A 22,600-nucleotide genomic window follows, 5' to 3' on the forward strand; every position below is an offset into this window, starting at 1 on the left:
GTTCAAACAGGTGCCATTCATACAGGTAACAAGTGGGGGACAGAAAAGCTTCTTACAGAAGACGTTGCAGGTCTGTGAGAGCCAGAGATTTTCCTTGTTTGAGGTGACCAAATACTTATTTTCCACCCTAATTTACGAATAAATTCTTTACAAATCCTACCATGTGAATTCATGGATTTTTTTTTCACATTCTGTCTCTCACAGTTGAAGTGTACCTCTGGTGCAAATTACTGACCTCTGTCATCATTTTAAGTGGGGGAACTTGCACAATCGGTGGCTGACTAAATACTATTTTGCCCCACTGTAACATGGTGCAGACTGTCCAAGACCGCTACCCAGGAATTTTCTGTGATGAATAAATGACAATATTTTGGTGAATGTCTTGTTTTGATATTTGAAAAATTTCATCGGATCACAAGCAAAGACCTCCTGGGGACCTTCAATGCATCCCTTAACAAATTTGTGCCTGGCCTGCTGAAACTGTACCGGTCTAAGAAGGGAGCTCTTTGTGAGGAGATGGAAGACCTCCTGCATAAACTTGATGAACAGGTGAGTGAAGTGCTTCTTTATCTGAAATTTTTAGAAGAGAGTATACTTTTCTCTTAACAGAAACTGAAAAAGATGTTGGCTTCAAACAAAACACATCGGTGGACATGTCAGTAAAAATTAATGTCATCAGTCATTGCTTTGTTCTTATTTGGCAGTATTTCTTTTAATTTGTAAATAGAAAGTAAAATTGTTAACATGATGTTGTTGTTGTTTTTTTTGTAAGTTTTGTGTGTTGCTGGGTCTGACCTGTGCTTTATTTTCATTACTATGAGAGTTCTGATTTTGCATTGTGTATAGTACACCATGTTACTACACTAATTTAAATTCTTGTTTTCCACTGAATACTTTTTAGGCATCTGACATGGTGTCCCACCGGCACTGAGAGGCCAGCCCATTTTCCTCAGAGAGGATGCAACAGAGGTTTTCCTGAAATGCTTAGTAAGTACAAAAAAGTAATGCAAGTAAAACTAATTGCTATGAGATGTTTTTAAAGGATGAGTTAATCCAAAATGGAAATGTACACGTCCTCAGTGCAGTCCAAATAATTTTATAGTGGCGATTGAAGTTTTCATAACTCTCACTCCTTTTTTTTCTGCTGAGCAGCAGCTGGGCATTGTGGGGGACAGAAAAGCTTCTTACAGAAGACGTTACAGGTCTGTGAGAGCCAGAGATTTTCCTTGTTTGAGGTGACCAAATACTTATTTTCCACCCTGATTTACGAAAAAATTCTTTACAAATCCTACCATGTGGATTCATGGATTTTTTTTTCACATTCTGTCTCTCACAGTTGAAGTGTACCTCTGGTGCAAATTACTGACCTCTGTCATCATTTTAAGTGGGGGAACTTGCACAATCGGTGGCTGACTAAATACTTTTTTGCCCCACTGTAGAGTCCAACCCAGGCTAAAAGTAAGTTGAGTAGACCAGCATCATCAAAGTGTCGGCTCTCTGAACACGGTGCAAGATCGCCATCTGCAGGACAAAACTAGTTTTTCTCCTCGTCAACGTCAAGATGACGTCATCGTACAGCAAAACGTGCAGATCAGGTGACATGACTGTCTGAGAGGCGGAGTTAAACTGTGGCAGGTAAGCATGTGGAGGAGGAGCAATAACATGACGCTGGAACATCATCATTGCATTATACAGTTTCCTCTCTAACTGGACGCAGCTGTGAACAAGAACAGCTGTGGAACCAGGGTCCTGAGTGGCATCTATGGATGAATGCAGGTCAGTGTGTTGCTGGTGGAGGTGATGAATCACAGGGTCCATCTCACGTTGGAGTCACAGCTTCTCTTCAGCTGCTCTGCTCTTCAAATGTAAGGAATCGACGGCTCTTCTTTTCAGCTCTGTTGGAATATCACCTTCTTCTGTCTGAGAAATGTTAATGAAACAAACCTGACAAAACACAAACAGCAGCAGTAACAGTAAATTGCACTTATACATTCACTGAAAACCCACATTTGAACTCTACCTACTTGTTCATCGAGGCATGAGCCCAAGGGCAAGGAGACTTCACAGACATGTTGGAATTGTGATGTGAAGACGGTGGCCTGTGGTAGCCACTGCAGACTGTTGGACTCTGTTACAATCTTCTTCAGTCTCTGTTACAGACGTGGATTTGATTGGACAGCTTTATAGCGACTCCCTGTCTGTCTCAAACAAAGCATTTGCATTCAAAAAGACATTTACAGAAAACACCAACAACACATGATATTATTTATTATATATTATAATCATTTATTCATATTTATTTTTCAATGAAGATGACAACCAACTGGAGCTTGAATCATTGAATTTACACCAAGCACTTCAGATATATTTGAAGATTTCTACATTTTATAACTAGTGACAAAAATTCTTTGTGTTGTCAATAGAGACACATTAAAGCAAACTTTGCTTGATGACAATAAGCTCAGTTAAATCAGTACAATAAGTGTGGAGCCCTTCCCTGAGAACGTGTCTGCTTAGGTTCTCAGTCATCGAGGTCATGGTAGTCGAAAGAAGCAACCACAACCTCCCTGCAGAACATTTTGCAAAGTGAAATTTGTTTATTGTCCCATCAACAGTTTACCTGCAGAATGGGTACAAATATCTTTTCTGTGAGGAAGTGACGCAGAAAATACAATGTTTCCCTCTGTGACAATGAAAAAGTGCTTGAGATTGAGTAGAGCGATCCTTCTTCCTTGCTTCATTTCTTGCTCGCAGTCTCTCAGCGTTGACTGGAAAATCAAATCAGACTCACACCATCTGCTTGTAATGTGGGCGTGTCTGTCAGTAGTTTGAAGAGCACTCTCTGGCCTAAACACAATAGGAAGATCAACACCGCCCCAAAACAAACATTTCCAGATTAGATGAATGGCACCGTAATTGGAAATGGTAACATTAACACGTTAACTTCCTGTGTTTGGTCTGCAGTGGGTGACTCGTGATTCAGGGATCTACATTTAAAAACGCACATGTAAAACTGACTGCAAGGTTTTCCCATCATATAGTCGACATAACTAAGCACAACTGTTAACCTTTATGTTTGCTAACATTTGAACTGTTACGATTGGAATATCAACAAAACACTAAATATAGTTTAATTCAATCCTACCTGAGCTGGTTGAATTGAACCAGTTTCAAATTCAAGTTCAAATTGTATTTATCACACACACAAAACCATACACAGTATGACATGAGGTGAAATGCTTGTAGCTGTGCAATGCCCGACCAGTTTCATGACATACTTCCTCTTCCATCTGGGAACAGAATCTAAAGACAGGAAGTAGCCACTGTCAGCTTCCTGAGTACCCAATAAGAAACAAATCAGGCAAAATCAACAAACCTTTGGGTCTCGTTTTCAAAAGTGCATGTTTGTCAGCTTCTGTCTCTCTTTCCATCCACTGTTAGATGTCTTGTTCTGAAATAGTCACTTGGACAAACATGGAAGAGAAAACTGTCAGCTCTCTCAGTTTGAATGTAAATGAGTCATTTTAACTACTAATACAGAAACATGTGTACCTAGATCCGATGAATTCCTCCTCCCATAATGCAATAATGCATCAGTCAGAATTTCCAGTCGATCTGATGGAGTCATCTCTTTGTGACTCCTGCAGATCTTCTGAGGAAGGAGCAGAACCTCTCCATGCCTTCTCCATCGTTCAGCCCAAACCCAGGAAGCCGTCGTGTGCTCTAAAAGATTTCTGATTAACACATATTTACTGTTTACTGTACAAGAGTTTATCAAAGTATGGACTGAATAGTGTGTGCATGTGCTTAGGATGACATGTGTGTCAGTTTGTGTACATTGACCAATAAATCATAGCTGGCACTGCAGTTTATGTCCATAAACATGGACAGCCAGGGAAATACCTCGAGGTGTTCCTCCTCCATTTCTCTGATAAACACCAAACAGTGTTTTATAAACAGGAAATGTTGTTCTTGTGTCATATAGTAAAAGAAAATACTCACATGTATATGTGAGGACGGCACACACACGGTGTCGTATGTGAAATTCAGCTTGATGTTCTTGTCCTGGTATCTTTTCACCAGCTCACTGATGACATACGTTGGATCTGCTCGCCTGTTTAAAAAAAAGATCATCTCAATGGTTTCGAGTCGATAAGAGAAATAATATTTTTGGGAAACATTTGGTGACATTGTTGACTGTAGTTTAATGACGTAAGCATTGATTAACAACTCAGCATTCTCCATGAATCATGTTCAAAAACATGAGGGGAATTTCATGACGACAGGAGGCTCCAAATACACCAGTTACACCAGTTACACCAGTTACATCCTGTGTTTTTGGCTGGTTTTGTGACTGAAGTAAATTTCCAGCTTTAAAGTTGCTACAATCCTAATTACAAAAGGAAATAGTAGTCCTCAATCAACCATAATAACTTTAACATGACAGAAATTATCTTTAAAATAAAATAAAAAATAGGGGTGTGTGTGTGTGTGGGGGGGGGGGGGGGGGGGGACACTCAACATCTGCACATTCAAAAACATCTGTTTCCATCACAAATACTTCAAATGTTGTCTCTTACATAACCAATCCATTTAAAACTATGACTTATTTAGGAGAACACCTCACTAGTGATGGAGCAGTGACATGAAATTTCCTTCAACATTTCCTCAGCTCAGCTGGTTTGGAGCTATCAGGATGAGACAGCAGATATTCCTCTACATCTTTGTCTCTTACAGACATGATGTTTCCATGAAAGCGCTCAATAATACTTCTTCTTTTTCTTCCAAGGCCAAAGTCGGCATCCATGCTCACAATCATTGTGCCATCAGTCTGAAACCAAACATCAACACTGGTTCATCCATTTCTGTCATTGATGGAACCAAATCTTATGACAGGATTATTAACTTGGTTGGTAGATCATTAGATAGCACCTCACAGACTGATCACCAACCCACTCCAGTGCACATAAGAGTAGAAAATATGATCTAGTGTCAACATTTACGGACTTTTTAGCCTGAAACATTTTTATATAGAGAAATGTGTCAAATGCTGTTAAACTGTATGATCTGCATTGTGTTGCACTGAGGAATGACACTCTAGTGTCCTCAGTTGTTGGTGAAATACTGAGATATGAACCTGCTCGTTTGAAGCTTTAGGAGTAAAGAATTATTGTCAATGTATGAAGACAACAATGATTTTTTTTGGATTAGCTACAGAAACATGAATTTATATCAATCGATGATACAGCAGCATAACAGAATGACTCATTTCTGATGTCGTTACGATATCAGGTTGGAAAATGTTGAACCTAAAGTATTAAATGACCTCCAGAAAAGTAAGACAGTGAGTCATCCCACAATTGTTTTTATGAACCTCCTGAGACCCACTGCCCTCATATGGCGACATGGTGATGATGGTAGCTCCACCTTCACCTTCAGAGAGGATCCAACATGGCGGCGCGTGCACACGCAGCGGCTTCTCTCTCTCCCAAACAAACTACTTTTTCGTGTTTTTCGTCCTGTAAGTTGCAGTGTTTTTGTAAGTCTTTGTCGCGTCTATCTGTGTGCAAGCGAGGATATGCCCGAACACTTCTTCTCGACATCGGCAGAAACAAACTTTTTAAGTTAAACTCTGTGGACACCGAGAAGCTGAAAGATCTGGGTCTGCTCCGAAGGCCTACTCAATCACCGACCCCCACTCCCGCACCTCGCCCACAATGGATGCGCCTCAAGCGGTGTGAGAGGAAGCAGAAGAGGGGTAAGCGCGGTGGCATCCGAGCTAGGCTAGCGGCTAGCCCACACAAACCCGCCATCCCCTCTATCGTTCTGGCCAACGTACGCTCGCTAGAAAATAAACTGGACGACATCGGAGTGCTACGTTCATCTCAAAGGAATGTAAAGGACTGCTGTGCTTTTGTGTTCACGGAAACATGGCTCAGCGACAGTGTCCCGGACCGCGCCATTCAGCTCGACCAGCTAACATGCTACCGTGCTGACAGAGTCATCGTCGCGGGAGGTAAGACCCGCGGGGGAGGACTTTGTGTTTACATCAATGATGCCTGGTGTCGCGATGCTGTTGCGGTCTGCAAACACTGCTCACCAGTGCTGGAGTTAATGGTTATTAAGTGCCGGCCATTCTATCTACCGAGGGAATATACAGCCATACTCCTGTGCGCTGTGTACATCCCTCCCTCCTCCAATGTCAACAACAGGAATGAGGCACTGAATGAACTGTACCAGCACATCAGTGAGCAGCAGACAGCCCATCCTGATGCTTTTCTCATCCTGGCTGGGGATTTCAATCATGCAGACTTAAAGTGCGTGTTTCCAAAAATACAACAACACATAGACTTTCCAACAAGGGGAAATAACACACTGGACTTTGTTTACACCACCCAGAGAGGAGCTTACAAAGCTTTTCCCCTCCCCCACCTCGGCGCCTCAGACCATATCACTGTCATGCTAATGCCTGCTTACAGACCGCTCGTTAAAGTGACCAAACCGGTTCGTAAGCGGATACAAGTGTGGCCAGAGGGGTCTTCAGAGGCTCTACAGGACTGCTTTAATACTACAGACTGGAACATGTTTAAGCAGGCTGCCACCTATAACAACACCACTGACCTCCAGGAGTACGCAGAGACTGTTACTGCCTACATCAACAAGTGTATTGAGGATGTAACAGTCACGAAAACCATAACTGTCCGGGCCAATCAAAAACCATGGATGACAGGAGAGGTCTACAGGCTGCTGAAAGCTCGGAATGTTGCCTTCAGAGTTGGAGACGAGGCAAGCCTGAGGACAGCTAGGGCCAACCTTTCCCGTGGCATCAGAGAGGCTAAGAGACAGTACTCCAGGAAAATATCTCATCACTTCAAAGACAGCAGAGACTCACGGAGCCTGTGGCGGGGCATTCAGACCATCACAGATTACAAGCCCCCACCACAGACCTGTGATAGCACTATCCCCCTGCTGAACGAGCTGAACACTTTCTTTGCTCGCTTTGAAGTCCAAAACAGCACCACTGCACAGAAGACCCCACCCCCTCCTGGTGACCAGGTGATGACTCTGTCACCGGACAGCGTGAGGAGATCCCTCAGCAGGATCAATGCACGTAAAGCTCCGGGTCCTGACAACATTCCTGGTCGTGTACTGAGAGACTGTGCAGTGGAACTCACTGATGTCTTCACAGACATCTTCAACATATCACTCATCCAGGCTGTCGTCCCCACATGTTTTAAAGCCACCACAATCATTCCGGTTCCAAAAAAGTCATCTCCCTCCTGCTTTAATGACTACCGTCCTGTTGCACTTACTCCCATCCTGATGAAGTGCTTCGAACGACTAGTCATGCAACACATCAAGACTGTCCTGCCCCCCTCCCTGGATCCCTTCCAGTTTGCGTATCGGCCCAACCGCTCAACCGATGATGCCATCTCCACTGCACTCCACTCGGCACTCACACACCTGGACAAAAATGACTCATATGTTCGAATGCTGTTCATAGATTTCAGTTCAGCATTCAACACCATAATCCCCCAACAGCTCATTCAAAAACTGGTCCAGCTGGGGCTCAACACCTCACTGTGCAACTGGCTGTTGGATTTCCTCACCGGAAGACCTCAAGCAGTACGGGTTGGCAGTAATACATCCAGCACCATCATTTTAAACACGGGGGCCCCGCAGGGATGTGTGCTGAGCCCCCTCCTCTTCACTCTGCTGACCCATGACTGCACTCCATCATACAGCTCCAACCTCTTCATCAAGTTTGCGGACGACACAACGGTGGTGGGTCTCATTAGCAACAGGGATGAGACCGACTACAGAAGTGAGGTGAGACGCCTGGCCACGTGGTGTGCTGACAACAATCTCTCTCTGAATGTGGAGAAGACGAAGGAGATTGTTGTGGACTTCAGGAGAATGCACACCCAACATGCTCCTCTGACCATTGACGGAGCGTCTGTGGAGAGAGTGAGCAGCACCAAGTTCTTGGGTGTGCACATCACAGAGGATCTCTCCTGGACGTACAACACCACAGCACTGGCCAAGAAATCACAGCAGCGTCTCTTCTTTCTCCGCAAACTAAGAAGAGCAGGAGCACCAGCCCCCATCATGTACACTTTCTACAGAGGCACCATCGAGAGCATCCTGTCGAGCTGCATCACTGTGTGGTTTGGAGCCTGCAATGCGTCCTGTCATAGAACCCTCCAACGCATAGTGAGAGCTGCAGAGAGGATCATTGGTGTCTCTCTCCCCTCCCTCCAGGACATTTACAGCACCCGTCTCACTAAAAAAGCCCTTTGCATAGCGGCTGATCCCACGCACCCAATGCAAAGCTTCTTCAAGCTGCTGCCGTCGGGGAGGAGACTGCGGAGTCTCCAGGCCAGGACCAGCAGGCTGAAGGACAGCTTCATCCATCAGGCTGTCAGGAAGCTTAACTCCCTCCCGATTCTGCCCCCTCTCCCCTCTCTCCTCCACGGTCTCACTGAACTCTGTCACACACACACAAACACACACACTCTCTGACTCACTCACTGGCCTGCACCAGTTACCAGTCACTTTGTGGAGCATTGGACTGCCATTACCTCATAAGACTTTGTTGTTACACTTTCTCTTACCGTACACTACTAAATCTCCATTTGCACTATTTGCCTATTTGCACTACTCTGCCTGGTTTACACTCAATGTCACTTACCCATTATATTGTATATTGTATAGCTTTCTTGTTATATGTAAAATTGTATTTATTTAAATTTTTACTTTTTAATTATTTTACTTGCATTTTTAATCACTTTTATATTTAAATATATTTAAATGTTCATTTGCTATTTATCTAGGGATTGAGAGTAACGCAATTTCTATTCTCTGTATGTCCTGTACATGTGGCAGAATCGACAATAAAGTTGACTTTGACTTTGACTTTGACTTCATCCTCCTCTTGCCAATATATCCACTAACCCTCTGTGCACATGCACAATCTGTCTCAGCCTCTCAGACTTTCAAACCTGAGCTGTGCCTGCCATGTACTCATTGCTAAACCTTTTCATTTTGGCCAGTCCAAGCATTTAGAAATAAATAAACACAAAAACACCATTCAAAGATCATTTTTACTTTTTCTACTTATCAGGTACGACCAATCTGAAATATCTTTTGGCGAAATGAACATTATATCCTAAACTTGACCTCAGGCCCATCAGGTTAATGCAGTCATTACATGGACATGTTTCATTTTAAAATGAGATCAGAATAGTTTGGCATTAAGTCATAAATCTGTAAGAACAAACCTGTGTTCACAAACATGTTTATCTCTCTTGTGTTTACTGCGCGGGTCTGTGATCCTCTGGTAAATGTAGCTGTAAATGTTGTTTTCCAATATAGACGAGTACTGCTGCGTTCATACACCGATGTTCTCCATGTTCTTTGCAAATAATGCAAATGCTTGTGGATGGTGCTGAGGATTTATATGACATCTTTCAGTGAATCCCACAGGCTGAGTTCTTCTCTCTTTGCCTAACTGCTTGCTGTCTCTGAACCAAAAGAGCTCCAAGTTACATTATCCATGTGCTCAAGTGCAAGTGCTGATCCATGTTCTCAGCCAGTGGTGTGACTGGTGTGGGGACAGGTGAACCAGTCTGACTGAAGCTGGGAGGTGAGGACTTCATTCATTTAATAACAGCCCCTCTCGCTCAGTTTTTTCATTCGCTCTTGCTCAGATCTCTGCGAACCTGCTCGCAGTGTGTCGCTCAGTGTGGTTTATCATCTTCATCTTAACTTCCTGCTTCTATCATAGTTAAAGCTGATGAATCCTCTGGACATCAAACACTGATGGTGTTATTGGAGCTGAGTGAAGTTTGATGGATTTATTATCCACGCTGTGACACATGGCAGCTGTCAGAGCAGAACACATGAAGTCAGCAGGTGTGTTTAAATTCAGCCTCTGCTTCCTCTGAAGGTCCATGACATCACAGTGTGGCTGCAAAGGGCGTCCAGAATCCTAGCCTCCCACAAACATGTCCACCTTCTCCCTGGATTTGAAGCACAGGTGGGCCCACCCTATCCCAAGATGCATTGCAGCGTGGTGGTGGAACATATATTTTGGGTCCAGAGATGGAGCAGCGCTCTCTCTAAGTCTTTGAGGATGTTTTCTGTTTGAGTCTGGCTTCAGTTCAGTCTAATTTAGCAGCTGTGACATCAGAGATTGTAGGGGAGGAACAGCCACACCCACAGGTGAGTTTCCCACCCAGAAACAGAGCATGAACATCACCTCTGTCTGTGATGTGTTGGTCACAAGTTTTGTTCTGGGCTTTTAAGTGGAGGGTGGAGCTTGTGAGTGATTGAAGCTGAGAGCGGTGTTTGCACATGCTCAGTGTGACAGGATGTTGGCTGCTGTGTTTGCACATGCTCAGTGTGACAGGATGTTGGCTGCTGTGTTTGCACATGCTCAGTGTAACAGGATGTTGGCTGCTGTGTTTGCACATGCTCAGTGCAACAGGATGTTGGCTGCTGTGTTTGCACATGCTCAGTGTGACAGGATGGCTTGATGGCTCTGTCCCAATTCAGGGTCTGCATGCTTGAAGTACGCATTTTAAGTGCGGTTACGTCACCGCCACGCGACGACGGCTGTCCCGATTCGAAGTGTACTTCAAATGCATACTCCAAATGCGCCGTCGATTTCCCCAAATATCAAGCGTGGTCCGGTGTACGCTTCGTGGTCCCATATATCCCACAATTCATAGCGCAGCGGTGGGTGTGGATATTTTTTTAATATACAGTACAATGAAATAAGAAGGATAAATAAATAAAGGATAAAAAAAAGAAAAAAAAAGGGGGGGGAATGTGATAGACTTCATAACAACTTTGTACTTGAAAGTTGTGACAGCTCATTCGTTAAACATTTCTGAATGAATTTAAATCAATGATAAACCTTTTTTATTGGAAGTTAATTTAAGAGAGTTTAAGTAATATTCAATTTCAATCAAAAACAAATTAAATGATGGGGTTGAGTTTTGAAATTTACATTTATGTACATGGAATTTCCCTAATAAGATGGAGCGGCCGAAGAGTGAACTGTCAAAAGTACTGAATATGACGTCACTTATTTATGTGCGAATGTTTAATAATTAAAGTCAGTCATACATCCACAAACACAACAAGCTGAAAGTCAGTGATATATGTATATGTGTGTATATATATATGTATATATATGTATATATATCTGCATGATGTCACTGTAACCAGTGACATCATGCAGTTTGTGTTTTGACCTCCAGAGGGCGACAAAACCGCACAGACAGAGAGCTCAATTCAAACTTTGCTGCCAAAAGTAATAATTCTTCAAATATAATCATCAGTGTTTGAGCAGTTATGATATCAGGGACAAACTAGACATGTGTGACAATACTGAACATGTCACATGACACACCTCAAACATCATGTGATCCACTCTCAGTCTGCACTTTCATTCATGACTTCAACAGGTTGAAATGAGCTTTGAAGAAACATCAGTGAAATAAAGCTTTCATCACAGGATTCATGTGAGCAGCAGATGAACTTTGTACCAACAACATCTTCAATAACAGAGTCTGAATGAAGCTCAGTTGTTGATGCTGCTCACTGATTGGATGCTTGGTTTCAAATGTCTGCCTCCGCCTCTGCTGCACAGGTGAAGGTAGAAAGTGACTGGATCTATAGACTGGAAGCAGAGAAACATGCTGAACATTTGAAGCTTTGCAGCAGAAATGTTCATGTTACAAATACAGCAGAGCTGATCTGGGATCAGTGTGTTCACACCTGCAGCTACAACAAGGTTTCATGTCTCCACACGTCAGCATGTGAACTTTACTCTGACTCAGTCTGAGCAGTCAGACGGCATATTTTTAAAGTTAACACATCAGCACACACAGAGCTGAGCCCCTCCCACCTGTGAGCTTCAGGTGGAGTCCCGCCTCCTTCCCGGAAGAAGCTCACCTGTGTGTCCGTGTTTAGTGTCCAGGTGTGGAGCGGAGCTTGTTGGTGTGTGAAGAAACTGTAAGTTTGCTTTGTTTCCTCCTTTAACAATTTGTCTTTGTATTCATGGAAACAGCACAAGCTAAAAAAAGTCACAAGTTAGTCTTTTACCTACATGTAGTTGATAGTTTCTAGATTCTCATGTCTGACTCTGCTTTAAAATACTGCGTCATAAAATGTCCGCTTTGTTCACACCATAAACGAGTTTGACAGGTTTTACATTTCGAAAATAAACTCACTGCATTTTGGTTAATGACAAAAACTATTTAAAGATAAATGCATTTAAACGATCAATTTTTAAAAAATATTTTTTTAATAAAAGTCACAAGTTTCTGGTTAGGCATAGTATTTATACTATATTCCAACTTTTAAAATAATACAATACTTATTTAAAGTCATTGGTTTTTGCAAAGTGCCGGGTTACAAATGTTATTCAGTCTCTATCTGTGAAATAATCTGTGAATAAAGGAACATGAACATGAACACTTGTGAGAAAATTATTTTTTTGTCCAACTATTTACAGGGGCTTCAGTATAAAAGCTGAGAGTCTTTAAGCTGTTCTTAAATGAAAAAACTGTAACATAAATATGTTTTTGCTGAGCAGCAAGTAAAACTGCCCTATTGCCTAAAAGTAAATCCCTGATGCCAATTGTAAGGTTAATATTGTTGATTGTCATTTATGCCTAGAAATATCTACTCATATATGCTTAGAGTTTTGTAATCGATTGCATGATGATAGAGGTTTGATCCTTAGTAGTCTGTAAAGACTCTGTGTGCCTTCCAGAGTGCTCTGGCATGCACACACAACTTGGGATCATGTGAGAGGTCATACCTTCTTTTATTGTTTTATGCCTTAACCTAGTCTTGTCTCCTCTGAGCTCAGTTTCTGAAGGCCTCTCATATTAAAATAAATAAAAAAATATAATGAGAAAATAAGAATTAAGAATATATATTTAAATCCCAACAATAGCTGGACTGCAGGTTTAGGGAAGTTGTTTATGGGGTCACATCTTGACCCCCACACATACAAACACAGATGTGTTTGTATGTCTCCAGTATGAGTTTTGTCCAGTTCTCTCCCTCATGCACGAGACACTCAAAGAGCTCTGCCTGGTGTTCAAAGCTTTTTGCTGTTGTAGTTGAATTGTCTCTGTTCCAGCGAAGGGTTGTGGGAGGCACACCCATCACCAATCATCATCTTTATGCTGGCATTATGTCCTGTTTATGCTCTTAGTAAAGTATGTTTGAAAAGAAAACAAAGTCAAGTCATGCAGAAGGTTGAAGAGTGGTACACTATTCATGTTGAAAAATAAATGCACTTTATTGATAATCCACAAGTTGCAGACTTAAAAAAATATCATTCTATTTTTAATGAAGTTGAAACTGCTCAGTGAAAAAAGGGAGATATAAGATACATTTAACTCTGACAAGACAAAGATAAACAGCTACAAATTAATTTGAAAATCTCCTCCCACTTCTCACCTGTCCTACAGTTTGTTTGTTTTTTATGTCATAACACAAGCATTAGCAAAAACATGATCCGAGCAAATAATTTCATTTCAAGGGTACAATTAAATTCCTTGCACATAAATGCAATAACTCAGCAGCTGTGCTCACAAAGAAGCCATTCAACCTACAACACAGTCTTGGAGGCGGAGCCCAAAGAGCAGCTAGCAGTTACAGTATGAACTCTCTGTAAGCAGTCAGCTTGGTCCTGGGCACTGTTACTGAAATGAAAGCTGCGTCTCAGATGGATGTTATTCCAACACATCAGACACGACCTCTGCAGCTCTCAGTTGATGTGCACATGAATGATTTGTGTTTCCTCTGCAGGTGAAGGTAGAAAGTGTGTGTGAGCTGATGTGAATTGAGCAGCATGGATCATTGTGAGGACAGAGAGGAGGGAGTCCCTCCCTCTAAAAGCACTCTGTGTGGGGAACATGAGAGCCAGACCAAAGCTCAGAGGTGAGATGACCATCTCTAACTGTCCATGACTCTTCTCCATGTCACAGCTAAACACCCACATCACTGCTCCATCATTATTCACACTCATACCTCTGTGTGTGTTGTTTTAAAGCCCAGAGCTGTGGGGCGTACCAGGCTCAGCTGGACATAACCCTGAAACTAATCCAGAGCCTGGACCTGAACCCAGCTGTGTTTCCTTAAAGAGCAACAGGTCGAAGGAAATTGGTGAAAAATTTAACAAAAGACTGTTATGTGACAAAGAGTAAGTACATTATTTTTATGAGATTGTTCATCATGTCTTTAATTTAATATTTCCAGTTTTTCCTTCCTATCTCATGAAGCTGTTACATTTATTGTTTTTCTTTTAGGATCAATAAGAGGCCAGAATCTCCTGGACCTGAACCCAGCTGTGTTTCCTTAAAGAGCAACATGTCGAAGGGTGCTGTTATAGACTTTAAAGGCTGTTCTTCTGCTGCTGAGAGGTAATGTGTGTCTAGATGTTGTTCCTGACTCTGTATTTCTGAATAAATCCTCATGTTTAATATCAGCTCAGCTCTTTTTCACACATTTCTATGTTGGTATGTGAAGCGGTGTGTGTTGGAGTGTTTCCACAAACACAGCAGTCAGAGTGGAAAGAGTGGATGTTGTAGGAGGTGTTTGTGTAGTGAAGAGGCTGAGTGTCTGTAGGACTCCAGCTGCTCCAGCAGGTGTCTCCTTTGTGCTTTGCTTCAAACACAGTGTAGGGAGGAGCTTCCACTCAGGTGTTTCAGGTGTTGCTGGATGGAGGAGGACAAATAGTTTTTCCCTTCAGTGACACTTCAGCAGCTCAATGTTCTGGGAGATGTTTGTCTTTATGAAGGTTTATGGATTCTTGTTCTTACTCTGGTTAAACTGAGCAATACATTTTCCATCTAACATTTAAAGTAAATTTCCAGGTGAATAAAAGATCTGCAGCTGCAGACTCTGTGATGTTTCACAGTCTGAAAGTAACAAATTCAACCAGAGTTCAAACAAAGGCTTAATATACGTGTGTGTTTGATATAATGCCAACAAGTACAAATAGGTGTTCTTACAGGTCTTAATCACAGAGGTCTGATAAGTCTGGTGACTTTCACACTCAGCAATTTTGCTGTCTTTTATTTTATATTGGCCTTTTTAAAGCCCTTCAAAGTCTCCCACATTCATACAGAGCTTTTAACACCAAACTCCTTTACAGTCCTTCACCTCTCACACACGATCACACGACTGATTTGTCTGCAGCAGCTGTGTTACTGCTAGTATTTTATTATGTGTGTAATCTCCTCATATTGTTCCTGTGGTTTAGTTTGACTTCCTTCTGCAAACTCAGCTGCTCTGTTGCTGATACACGTCTCCATGAATATGATTGATCAGATGCTGCCAACACCATGTGTTTCATGTGAGCGCTCAGCTGAAACCCTGGGTTGACTTATCGAGTTAATAACAAGCTTCACGTGACTGTGAATGCTAAAGTGAATCCAGATAAAGGAAAGAGACCCTGCTAATGTTGGACTCACTTCTTAGTGTAGATCCCAGGAGGAAGTTCAACATAGCCATTCTTTGTGCTAGCTCGACCAAACCTGAGACCACAGTTCAGGATAATGATTATCATCTGTCTCTGTCAAGGACATTTAAAATCCACAAATAACAAACATAATTATATTTGATCTTTAAAAATATGTTTTCACTTAAAAAAGCATGAGCACACTGGTGGATTACAGAAACATGAAAACTCGTTAACAGTAAAGTTAACAAAGTGTCAAACATACTGAAGTAGAAGGACTGATGTTTGTGTTAACCCTCACATGGGCTGTACAACATTATATAGGGAGACAAAAACAGAGATTATCGTAGCCATCGCTCTCTCGCATGGACGTGGCAGTCTTGCTGTCTGCTGCGAATCCTCCCCGTACCTCCGTGACCTCGTCTGGTATCTGCTCCCTCCTCTGTAAGAGACAGTAAAGGAAAACACGTCTCTGCCTAGTCTTGAAAATCTAATCTTATCATCCATTGTTCTTCTAGGGCCTCTTCTTCTTGTGGCCTCAGCTAACTGCTAATATTTAAATGGCTAACATTAACATGTGTGCCAGCCAGGTTAACATTTATGATGAACTATGATTAATTAACTGATGTTGAAGCTGGAGCTTTACTGACCTCTGAAATTCCTCCTAAAGTGTTATTCAGTGTTGTGACAGTCAGCTGCTTCAGCTGCTGCTGGGATGGGCTGTGGCAAAGAGAACAGAGAAAATCCAAATCAGAGTTTTTCTCTGAATTAAAAGCAAGGAAACAACAATATATTCTACATGGTGAAACTGATGGTTTCTGGTGTTTGGGTCTGTTTTTCTGTATTTATGCAGATAAAGTGTAAACTCAGATGAATTATACCATCAAATGTTAAAGGAAAATATCAGGATGAGTGTCTGTGAGCTGAGAAGGACGTGAAGCGAGCAGTTTATCCCAGAGCTGAAGCTGCTCTGTGTGCAGAGATGAGCTCAGATTCCTGCTGTGATTGATCAACAGTCACAGAAATGTAGACTTGTAGTTATTACTGCAGTATGGTCACAGCAGATACTGATAAACATGTATTATGAGGATGGATGATCAAGTTTCTCACTCTCTCCTTTAAATCTCAGTTTTTTTCTTCTTCACAGTTTATCTGTTAATTTATTAATGAATAACACCGAAAGAGTTTCTGTTATATTTCCCCTTGAACATCAGCTTATTAGGGCGGCATTAGGAAATAGCCCCCCTCCAAAGAATGAATAAATGAATGATGATAATAATAAAATGATTAAAAAGCAGAGCTCAGAGTGGTAGAATGGTCAAACATGGATCCACGGGTGGTTCAACTGCATTTGGTGACGTGACTAAAGCAAATCTTTCAAATAATCCCACCATCAACGGGATGTTGTCTCCTTTACTATGGTTACTTTACTTGGTCACCGTGTGAATTTCTTTGAAATGAACCAAATTCTTTTATTTGTTGGTTGTTGCATATTTAACCTCTACAGTCAGGAAAGGAGGAGATGAGGCCTGAACAATGTTGGGTTGTAGCTGTGGTTCAGGTTAGAGTGAGTGTCCATGGAATAAATGTAAGTCAGTGAACTGGAAACATGACTGTGTTCAAACTTTGTTTTCCTTTTTATAATGAGTCTAATCAAAGGTGGACAGAAGTATCTCCACTGTGACTTTTCTGTGTCACCATCAGAGCTTCTGCACAGTGTGGAGAAAGATCCAGAAGCAGAGCTGGACTGCAGACAGCCAGTCAGAGCAGCTGTGTAGAAAGTAAGACTGAACATCTGTCTGCTGATGGACTCATTTCTGAAAACTGGACTTCTTGTGTTGTTCAGACATTGAAGACTTTTCTTTCTCTTTAGTCTCATTGTTTTTCTTTCTTTCAGCAGATGTTGGTCTGCAGGAGGTTTTAGATGAACATAAGATCAGTCTGAGGAGGAGATGTGAACGTGTGACTGAAGGAAGTGATGAAACAGGAAGTAGAACCCTCCTCAACACCATCTACACTGAGCTCTACATCACAGAGGGACAGAGTGAAGAGGTTCATACCCAACATGAGGTGAGGCAGCTGGAGACAGCTTCCAAGATGGACGCCCTCCATGACGCTCCGATCAGGTGCCAGGACATCTTTAAAGCCTTACCTGACCAACAGAGACCCATCAGAGTGGTTCTGACCAACGGCGTGGCTGGTGTTGGAAAAACCTTCTCAATGCAGAAGTTCACTCTGGACTGGGCAGAGGGCTTGGAGAACCAACATTTCAGTGTGGTGGTTCTGCTTTCATTCAGGGAGCTGAACCTGATCAGAGATGAGCAGTACAGTCTTCTGGAGCTGCTCCATGTTTTCCATCCAACATTACAGAAGGTCACAGCAGAGAAGCTGGCTGTCTCTCAGCTTTTGTTCATCTTTGACGGCCTGGATGAAAGCAGACTTTCATTGGATTTCACCAACAGGAAGCTGCTGTCGGATGTCACACAGAAGTCATCAGTCAGCCAGCTGCTGACAAACCTCATCCAGGGGAATCTGCTTCCCTCGGCTCTCGTCTGGATAACTTCCCGACCTGCAGCAGCCAATCAGATCCCTCCTACATGTGTTGACAGGCTAACAGAAGTACGAGGCTTCACTGACGCCCAGAAGGAGGAGTACTTCAGGAGGAGATTCAGTGATGAAGAGCTGTCCAGCAGAATCATCTCCCACATGAAGACATCCAGGAGCCTCCACATCATGTGTAGTATCCCAGTCTTCTGCTGGATCACTGCTACAGTTCTGGAGCACATGTTGACTACAGAGCAGAGAGGAGAGCTGCCCAAGACCCTGACTGACATGTACTCACACTTCCTGCTGGTTCAGACAAAGAGGAAGAAGAACAAGTACCATGAGGGACGTGAGACGAGTCCACAGGAGCTGACGGAGGCTGACAGGGAAGTTCTTCTGAAGCTGGGGAGGCTGGCATTTGAACATCTGGAGAAAGGAAACATCATGTTCTACCAAGAAGACCTGGAGCAGTGTGGTCTGGATGTGACAGAGGCCTCGGTGTACTCAGGAGTTTGTACAGAGATCTTCAAAAGAGAGTGTGTGATCTTCCAGAAACCAGTCTACTGCTTTGTTCATCTGAGCATTCAGGAGTTTCTGGCTGCTGTCTACATGTTCCACTGTCACACCAACAGGAAGACAAAGGTGCTGAAGATGTTTCTAAAATCAGAATCTTTAATGAGGAGGATGTTCAGTGTTTTTGATAACAAAGATCTCCAATCACTTGATGTATTTCTGAGCAGAGCCATGGAGAAATCCCTCCAGAGTAAAAATGGCCACCTGGACCTGTTTGTTCGCTTCCTTCATGGCCTCTGTCTGGAGTCCAACCAGAGACTCTTAGTAGGTCTGCTGGATCAGACAGAGATCAGTCCAGGAACCATCCAGAGAGTCATCAACAACCTGAAGAAGATGAACAGTGATGAAATCTCTCCTGACAGAAGCATCAACATCTTCCACTGTCTGATGGAGATGAACGACCTCTCAGTACATCAGGAGATCCAAGAGTTCCTGAAGTCAGAGAACAGATCAGTGAAGAAACTCTCTGAGATCCAGTGCTCAGCTCTGGCCTTCATGCTGCAGATGTCAGAGGAGGTTCTGGGTGAGTTGGACTTGCAGAAGTACAAAACATCAGAGCGGGGACGACAGAGACTGATTCCAGCTGTGAGGAACTGCAGAAAGGCTGGGTGAGTCCAGATGTGATCATTAACATCATTGATCAGTGTAGGTTAGTAGTTTAATGTTGAAAATAAAATCAGATTGTAACCACAAATTGTTTGCGTCCGTACGCTGCAACCTTCCACACCATTCCTTTATAGTACAGACTCAGCAGCAGCTCCATGGATCCCAAATCCAAGAGTGGAGAACAGATTTGAAGTGTGTCACATCCATGCAGTCACAGCTGTTTCCACCATGTTTCCACTGATATTAATCCTGTTCAATGACACGTTTCATATCAGTGAATATGTTCTTTAGGACGTCCACTGACATGTTTAAGTGTCGTGCTGGAAATCACTCAAATCATCCATGAAATCCATGAAAAATCCTTTTAGTGTTTCTAACTTCACCCTCTGTCCTCTCTCTCTCTCCATCCTCCTCACTGCTTCTTTCACTGATAATCACACAAACATCGTATTCAGCTACAAAATAACACAATAATATCATCTGATGATCATTATTATAAGAGCAGGATCCATATTTGATATCAGAGTAACACACTGCTTGGTTATGTGCAGTCATCATCAGTGACTGTGGGTCAAACAGAAGCTCTCTGATTGGTTGCTGACCTTGGTCACCTGTCCACTCTCACCTGTTTGTGTTTGCTCTCTCTTTGCTGTCTCCATCCTCTCTCTCCTTTCTCTCCCTCTCTGTCTTTGTACGTCACTCAGGTCCAATGGAAACAGTGACATTTACAAACCAATCAAAGACAAACTGATCCATGTCAGGTTATAACAATATTCAAAGTGAATACAGGCTGCTGCTGGACACAGACAGGTAACATCATTTTGACTTGCTGTCACCTGGATCTGGACTCATAAACACTGAAGCCCTGAACAGGAATACAAATCATTTTCTGCCAACTAGCGACACACCAGCAGATAATGGCTCAGAAAGCTCAAATGAGCCAATCATTTCTGTGTTTAGTTCCCCTGAAATCAGATCTGATATCAGCAGCTCTGAGTTCATTCATCATTATTGTCCAGTGATGAGATTTCTGCTCCGTTTGGTAACAGTCAGCAGGTTTTTCCTGCGTGTGGACGTGAACAGTCGTACCTGACAGCAGGTAGCAAACAGAGATCATCTTTCCAGCTGGAACTCTTCCCTGAGCTGAACTCATTCAAAATGTTCTGGAGTCAAAACAGGAAACAGTCCAAATGTGTGTCTTCACTCTGACTCTGGATCAGATCTGAGTGACAGACTGTGGACATTATGGAAGCCTAAATGTGACACCATCGTCCTCCTTCATCTGCAGATTAAAGCCAAACAAAGATTCTCATTAAAAGTCTGCAGGTCTGAGAGAGACTCAATCGTTGTGTCATGTCAAACACAGTAAGAGGAGCTGAAGCACAGATGTGAAGAGCAGATTCATCAGATTATGACCTCACTCTGTTTTGTCTTCATATACATTCAGTCTGTGTTTATAATGCAGATTTTCTGCTTTTATAATAACACATTTTATATTTTCTATCATCACAGACTGACTCACTGTCGACTCTCAGTGTCTCACTGTGAAGTTGTGGCCTCAGCTCTGAAGTCCAATCCCTCCCATCTGACAGAGCTGAACATGAGTAACAACTACAAGCTGCAGGATTCAACAGTGAAGCTTCTGTGTGCTGGACTGGAGAGTCCAAACTGTCGACTGGAGACTCTGAGGTGAGTTCACTGACTGCGGCTGTTGTTGTTTTTCTATATTTCAGGTCTTTGATTGATGTTTGAAACTTTCTTTAGTTCCTAAATGTTCAGGATGTTTCTGAAGACAAATGTGAAGAAGTTTGAGTGCTTTCAGAAATGTTGTCTTTCCAAACGACTGAACAACAGTTTTTCCTTTTGGCTCCAAACAGAAGTGACAGACTTGAGCAGGGTTCATTTAAAGGCTGACAGAAGTGGAGTGGTGACGGGGAGATGTTTGACAGGACAGTGTTTCAGCCTCCACAGGTTCATGTTGTGCTCCATCAGTCAGTGAAGATGAAATCAGTGCTGATGAGGCTGTAGAGTGTGTGAGGGATGTGAATGAGGATGATGAAGATCTGATGATAGCAGGTAAAAACAGGCTGCAGAGACTTTGAGCCATACAGGGCACACAGTGTGTGTACAGAACAGCTGAAATCATTATGGAGGCCTCACTGGGATATGGAAGCAGCACAGTACAGCTTCAGTGAAGCATTAAAGTCTCTGATATGAGATGAGAAATGAAGCAGCCAGAGCTTTTTCATGAGTGGAAATCCACTGTGACTGTGAGCTGCTGCTACAGTCTCCAGATTAGCCAGCAGCTCATCCTGCTCAACATTTCCTCACCAACTTTAATGGAAGTGTGATGTTTTCAGCTGGAGTAATGGTCAGGGTGTCCTCCCTCTCCTCTTCTTCTCCTCTTCCTCTTTCATTTGTAAAGCCACTTCTGCTGCTTTCATTCATTTGGAAGTCCTGTAGCTGAGTTTGGGAGAGACTAACAGCCTCGGCAGCAGAGGGGAGAAAGGCTGTAACACCACCACTTTACTCTGTTCTACCTGTCACATCATTTTATCAGGAAACAAATGTGCTCATGTTTTTACTATGTTTGTCTTGAAGATGTAAGAAGATCACATGGTGCTTTTTATTATCAAAGTCAAAGTCAACTTTATTGTCAATTCTGCCACATGTACAGGACATACAGAGAATAGAAACTTCGTTACTCTCAATCCCTAGATAAAATAGCAAATGAACATTTAAATATAAGAGTGATTAAAAATGCAAGTAAAATAATTAAAAAGTAAAAATTTAAATAAATACAATACAATTTTACATATAACAATAAAGCTATACAATATACAATATAATGGGTAAATGACATTGAGTGCAAACCAGGCAGAGTAGTGCAAATAGGCAAATAGTGCAAATGGAGATTTAGTAATGTACGGTAAGAGAAAGTGTAACAACAAAGTCTTATGAGGTAATGGCAGTCCAATGCTCCACAAAGTGACTGGTAACTGGTGCAGGGCAGTGAGTGAGTCAGAGAGTGTGTGTGTGTGTGTGTGTGTGTGTGTGTGTGTGTGTGTGTGTGTGTGACAGAGTTCAGTGAGACCGTGGAGGAGAAGAGGGAGAGGGGGCAGAATCGGGAGGGAGTTAAGCTTCCTGACAGCCTGATGGATGAAGCTGTCCTTCAGTCTGCTGGTCCTGGCCTGGAGACTCCGCAGTCTCCTCCCCGACGGCAGCAGCTTGAAGAAGCTTTGCATTGGGTGCGTGGGATCAGCCGCTATGCAAAGGGCTTTTTTAGTGAGACGGGTGCTGTAAATGTCCTGGAGGGAGGGGAGAGAGACACCAATGATCCTCTCTGCAGCTCTCACTATGCGTTGGAGGGTTCTATGACAGGACGCA

General features: G+C 42.7%; 2 protein-coding genes across 2 annotated transcripts in view; both read left to right on the forward strand.

Annotated features, from left to right (window-relative positions):
• The window catches only part of LOC309702571 (uncharacterized protein), a 546,755-nt gene that overhangs the window by 512,650 nt on the left and 11,505 nt on the right, over positions 1-22,600 (forward strand). The gene's annotated exons all lie outside the window — the stretch shown is intronic.
• LOC309702582 (protein NLRC3-like) lies at positions 11,946-21,399 on the forward strand. Its single transcript, XM_082527196.1, has 8 exons — positions 11,946-12,024; positions 13,837-13,968; positions 14,081-14,230; positions 14,337-14,450; positions 17,195-17,271; positions 17,388-19,215; positions 20,726-20,902; positions 21,091-21,399. The coding sequence occupies exons 2-8, from the start codon at positions 13,880-13,882 to the stop codon at positions 21,125-21,127; spliced, it is 2,472 nt and encodes an 823-aa protein (XP_082383322.1). The 5' UTR covers positions 11,946-12,024; positions 13,837-13,879; the 3' UTR covers positions 21,128-21,399.

The sequence above is a fragment of the Aulonocara stuartgranti genome (assembly GCF_965226115.1).
Source record: "Aulonocara stuartgranti genome assembly, chromosome: 3".
NCBI lineage: Eukaryota > Metazoa > Chordata > Actinopteri > Cichliformes > Cichlidae > Aulonocara > Aulonocara stuartgranti.